At 40.4% G+C, this 6,235-nt stretch overlaps 1 protein-coding gene across 4 annotated transcripts in view; it reads left to right on the forward strand.

Annotated features, from left to right (window-relative positions):
• Positions 1–5,378, forward strand: part of TOGARAM2 (TOG array regulator of axonemal microtubules 2) — a 79,936-nt gene extending 74,558 nt beyond the window's left edge. For 3 of the 4 annotated variants that reach the window (XM_054983025.1, XM_054983035.1, XM_054983014.1), the window contains one exon: positions 3,349–5,378. In XM_054983025.1, coding sequence (XP_054839000.1) covers positions 3,349–3,605 — 257 coding nt within the window. In that variant the 3' untranslated portion in view covers positions 3,606–5,378. Of the gene's footprint in view, positions 1–1,169; positions 1,202–3,348 lie in introns of those variants that run through there. The other variant, XM_054983043.1, reaches the window with a different exon arrangement.
• The last annotated feature ends 857 nt before the right edge of the window (positions 5,379–6,235 follow it).

Here is a 6,235-nt window from a genome sequence, read left to right on the forward strand (position 1 = left end):
CAAGAACAATATTTTTGTGTTGAAATGAAGTGTTGAAAGCTCTAGTTTGGCAGAATTAAGGTCACTTAAGATCAGTTGCTCCTCCATTCACTAAAATTTATCCAAGAAATAATAAAGAAAGAAATGTAAGTTTTAACCTACCTATTCCTAAAGGCACTGTATTTAGGCTCTGAATAAATGCACGGGAACTGAAGATTGAAGTCAGCTCTTTCCTAACCTTTTTTTCGTTACTGCTCTGAAAGAATGGTGGCTTACATGTGACACTTCCAACCATTTCTCATGGACCCTACAAAACAAAAATTGACTGTTTCTTTTGACTGGAACAAACCAGACACCTGAAATAAAGCATAAGTATCAACAATACATTAAAGATTGCAAAATTTGCATAGTAGTATCCTACTCACAGCAGCAGACAGTATGAACTATGCATACCTTTTTATCATGTGATGTATAAAATATATCAGAAAGAAAATCACAGCCATATCGTTAGTGCAGTGATAATGCTGTTTGTTAAAAATAGCTTAGCAAGACATTTCTACATATTATTATCTTTAGTCAATAATAATATGATCAATCAATATCGAATATTAATTGCCATCTAATATTACCTTCTAATAATACTGAGGATTTGCCTAGTGCTCAGAAGTTTCAAAGCTCTTCACATATACTATCTGAATGCTTACAACAAAGTAGGTCTGAAATGAAAGGCTCATATTATAGCATAACAACAAAATAGCAATTAAATCTCCCAGCAGTAATATCAGCAGTACCTTACAGGTATATATAACCCAGCAAAGTCTGCTAAAAGAAGCAAACCTTAGTAAATACTAGAAAGATGTGCTTTTGCATACTTTATTAGAGAGTTAATTCAACAGCTTGTAGGCTTCTGTAGAGAAGACTTATCTTGTTACAGATGAACAACATTTCCTCTTTTTATGCCCTGTGAAACTGTTTTTTTCCTCCTGGAAATCAGAACGGGAAATCTTTCAGTGCAGTTCTTTCTTTAACCAAGCAGCACTTTATCATATTTATTTTCCTGTGCAGTGTGGTAAACAAACAGAAAATTGCCTTTACTTGTATATCACAGTGTGAGCTTATTTATCTCTAGGGAATAATTGCAATGTAATTAACAAATAAAAGCATTTTTATCTCTCTGTTTATTCATTTAGTTTAAAAATGCATAACCCACCTTTCAGAAAACCTCCCAAAACAACTTACAGTAGAGTGTGAAAAACAACAATTTATAACAAACAAAATTTGGAAGCACTGAGAGCCATAAGCAAGTAAAATACCAGGAGATAAAAGGCAACAAATAAAACAATTGGCAAGGCATCAGTAAATAAAAGCCACTTGCAAGGTATGCCATCATCAAATAAATTACCATATTCAGCTTTTTAAAAACTCAAGCCCCAAATAGTAAGGAATTAACCAACTCAACTGTAACATCACCAAACTTCTTAAACTTAGAGGGGATGCTGAAAATATCCCTTTGGAGATGGAGTCCCACGGTCTTGATGCTGCAGCTGAAAGGACCCTGTAATCCTGTCTTGGGATGTCAGAATGTATGTGTGTTGGTATTTTCAATTACTGAAAGTTATGCTGTTTTGAGATTTCTAATTTTATTATTTTATTCCTTGTATTTTTATTACTGTTGTAACCCACCCTGAGTCTGCTCATGGGGATGGCAGGCTAAAAATCGAATCAAATCAATCCATCAATCAAGGTGGAGAAAACAGCACTAACAAGTCCCCTTTTCTGCCCACATGGGAAATTAATTGGCCTGCCTGGATCCCCTGTCCAGCCCGGTCCTGCTTGCTCCATTTCCAGTTCACTCTTTCTCTGTGGGTAAAACTTCCAACACAGACCATGAATTTAGAGGAATTTCCCCCCATTGTGGTCTGAATCCAGGCTCTCAGTGCAGTGTTTCCACTTAAATAATTCACCTCGTTTTTGTGTCTCCTGCTTCACTTGATCTAGCTACTGCAGGAGCTAGACCAAGCTCTCACTTGTACACTATGTGAATGAATGGATCACTTGCTGCCCTTCTCCCACTACTCCTTGATAAGCGTGGCTGAATAGGACTTAATGTTGTCATAGAGATCAAACAAACTGCATTCAAAATGTAAAGAATTTTTAATAAATAAAACTGCAGACATCATAAGCAGATGCAATGGACTGAGCAAGGACAAAAGAAAAAGTGATAAAACTGTGATCCTCTGAACCTAACTCTACATAATCTAAATGATGGAAAATTAGGATAGGCAATTGATCCTTGAAATTACAAAACATTTAGAAATCCTCCAGTACTTTAGTTTAGTGGTTGGGGCTCTTCCTCTGTCACAGCAACATGTGCTCATAATGGAATCCAGGTTAACATGGAGACTGCTTTGGGTGGTTTGCAGTCAATATATGGCTAAGCAACAAAATGCTTACGAGAGCTTTGCCTCTCCCTCTGCATACCTTCTTTCTTTTCCTGTCCCAGAAGGAAGATCTGTTCTTGCCTTTAGGCCTCCCAAGCTCTGTAGTTTTAGTGGTGACTGTTAGAGGTGTGATGTTGCCAACTGTCCTTTTCCTGGCTAGGCCTTTGTGCTTCTATGGCACTGAGTGGCTTTATGTCTGGGATGTGAGTCATTCCCACCCTGCTTTTCCATTCCCTCTTGCTAACCAGAAAAAGACACTTTGTAACCCCTGAGCCAGTACAGTGTGCAAACCCAATTATAATAGACCTTGTTGGTACACATTTGGGGGGGGGGTGTAATTTCTGGGGTGTAAGACATTTCAGCACATTAACAATCTGCTGAACCTCTGAGGTTGGCAGATTATGGAGTGTGCAGGTGATCTAAGATCTGAAGCAGCTGATTTCATGAGGACAATTCTCTGTTAGGCAGCCCTCTGCAAGGAATGGAGCTGTAGCTGCGGGAGTGCACGGAGTAGTTGGTGGATTAGCTAGTCACATTTTATAATTTCAGTCTTTGGTGGGACACAAAGGCTTTATGTTTCTTCCAGCTTGCTTTACTTGGGCAAGAAGCAGGGTCTGTTTTTTGCTGCCATTCCTGGCCCCAAGGTTGATGAGCATCAGCACAAAAGATTCTGCCAGTACAGCCATTAATGGCCATACTTCTATTACTAAGCCCTCTCATGCTCTCAAAATACACTTTGATTAGCACAGCTATACTACTCAGAGTAACTAGGAAGTACTGGTCCTGGGCCCCCATGAATAGACAGTTATGGAGAGTAGGTGACTGAAATGTTGGTGCAGACACAGAGCATCACATAACAAACCTCTGAAAATTGATTATGTGGAATAAATTTTGAATTTGTAAAGGCCTTCTGTTTTCTGTCTTGCAGTTCTTGTGGCATTAGTTTACCCACGGAAACTTCAGGTTGTGGAGCGTCATGTCCTTCCTGTTCTTTGGTACTTCCTAAGCAACATGATTGGCAATGGGGTGTTACCAGGAAAGAGTGGAAATGTCAGAACTGTAGTTGCTAAACTTACTAAGAGCCTGCACATGCAAATGGGACCCAGACTGGAGGAATATGCTTCCAGCCAGTCTCAACATGCAATCAAAAACCTCCAGGACCTTCTCAGCCTGGAACTCCAGTGACAGTTTTTGGTACTATATACAGTGTGCCACTTCAACAGAGGAGCAGAAATGAGGTGATAAACAATGATACGGAGCTTGTCCTTACGTAATTATGCTCTTTTTCAATGTAATAACGCACCATGGAGAGCTTATAGTCATAATCTACTCTGAAAAGTGTATATAATGTATTTTGCTGTAGAATTAAATCACATATTTTTATAAGGTTTAATTTCCTCAGCTTTTGTGTCCTACAGACTTAGATTATTTTAAAACAATAATGTATGTACTGTTATAATTTGTATCTGTATATAAAAATGAGAAATTTATTTATGTAATACACATGTGTCAAAGGAGGGAGGGAAGAAGATGGCAGAGATGAACTTTACATGATGGGCAACTTAATGCACTCTAGTGGACTATACTTGTGCAATAAGGTGTGTGTGTGTGTGTGTGTGTGTGTGTGTGTGTGTGCATGTGAGTGTGTTTGCTTATGAACCGCATAAGTCTTCATCAGGCTTGCTCTCACAACTCTGGGCTTCTGCTGTGTGTGCAGATGTTTCATTAAAACTCCTTCACAAAACACCCTACTTCTTTCACCAGCACAGCTAGAGGTTTTAGAGGTGAGGGAGGGAAAAACCAACTGGCCATGGCCTTAGTAATCAACAAATGTATAAGGCTTAACGGAACAGCCCTGATTCTTGGAACTTTTAACTGTTCCAAAGGCATGGGGAGGAGGGGAATCTCAAGGGTTAAAATAGAAAGCAAGTGAAAAAATAAAGGAGCAAAAAAAAAGAAATCAAACCCTACGGCTTGGCTCTGGAGGGTGGGCTGGTGGAAGGCAAACTGTAGCTGGTGGATTTCCATTGTTTTCTACCTGGGAGCAGGGGGAGATGAAGCTTCCCTTTTCTCACTTGGTGAAATTCTTTGCCTGCCCTGCCTCATCCACCCCTTCCAAGCTGGCTGCGTTTTCTGGCTCCCATCTGGGAAAAAGCAGACAGCTTCTCTCTCTCTCTCTCTCTCTCTCTCTCTCTCTCTCTCTCTCTCTCTCAGTGCAAGGCAGCTGCAAAAAAGGGGGAAGGGAACATGGTAAAGAACTTAAATTATCATCATGCCTTATAACCCTAAGCCCTGGCTGACTGGATAGAGGGGCAGGAAGGTCAGAATCAGTGCAACAGCTCCCAAAATTACCACAGAGGGCATTGTCACTTAAAGACTGTAGATGGGTCTTGAATATCAAGTTTGTTGAAGGAAGAGATGAGTTTTCCACATCCCTGGAGGGGGAGGGAGCAGATGGGTGTTTAGAGGCGGGAAGACACTGATTGCTGGAGTTAGCTGAAGTGTCTTGGCGATGCAAGATCTCTTTCTCTGTTGATATGATATGAAATAGTTGATCAGATGTCCTATAGGTGTCTTTGTGCCTCCACTTGTGCTCTACCTATATATTTGTAAATAAAGCAAATACTAAGTTCAGTGCTCATTCACTTTTTCAAAGGGAACCAATCTGGGTAAGTGCTAACTCTTGGTACGTCTCACCACTTGAAGAAGGTTGCACGTAATACCATGAGCAGTGAATAGCACAGTTCATAGAAGGAATCATTGCCACCTCCTACTTTGATCCCCTTTGTACCCCCTTGGCACCTGGGGGGAAGGGGAGCATTGAGAATGGCATGGGATGTGACATGCAGACTGCAGCTGGAGGGAAGAAGTGGCAGTGACTGTTTAAAGTTACCTAGTGAGGTTCATGGCAAAATGGCAATTTGATCGTGAGCTGCTCTGATCTGTGTCTCATGCATTAGCCATTACATTATACTGTGTATTAATATGGGTTATTACAAAATTTGTTTGTAAATGCTTTTTGTGTTTGAAATAACTATTGTGTTCAAATATCTAGTAAATAACATATAAATAGTGGTTGGATTCCACAGATCTGTTCCTCTGACACCAGCACCTTCCTCTGATGCCACAACCTGAGCTGCACATTCGTGGAATGGATTCACTCAATTCAGCCTAGGCTATTTATTTGGGCTGCTTCTGCACAGAGATTATTCTCCATGAAACTCTGCTGTGAATGCAGAGGCACTTGCAGTAGCAAGGGAACAACCACACAGCCTCGCAGCCACCATTTTCTATCTCCCCCCCACCCCCACAAGAGGTCTTTAAAAAATGGGAATTGCTCGATAAGTACAGCATTAGCTTATAGCAATTGATTGCCACAACCTACTAGTTCCCAGGTTTCTTTTTTAAAAAGTCTCTAGACCTTTTTCTTGCAGATTTATATGGATAAATCCATACACATCCATACAGCTTACACATTTTAAAGTTCAATAAATTTAAAAGGATTTTTTATTTCACATTCATAGATCATTTTCCGTCTTATGGAAACCATCTCTAGTATAGGCATAATCTGCACTTTCTGCTAAAGCAGAGAGAGTCCAAATCATGATCCCATTTACCTAGTACGCAAAAAGATCGGTCAGTGTCAGGTCAGTAGAGATTTGGCATGGGTTCTGAGCCTGCTCAAGTTGCGTGGTCTGCCTCTATTAGGCTCACTCTGTTGACAAACGGGAGGGTTCTAGTTTCCACTCAGCTTGACCTTCACAAGACCTGAAGAGCTACACTAGGCTTTTACGTACTGGACGATGTGAAAACCC

This window comes from Eublepharis macularius, chromosome 1 (genome assembly GCF_028583425.1).
Source record: "Eublepharis macularius isolate TG4126 chromosome 1, MPM_Emac_v1.0, whole genome shotgun sequence".
NCBI lineage: Eukaryota > Metazoa > Chordata > Lepidosauria > Squamata > Eublepharidae > Eublepharis > Eublepharis macularius.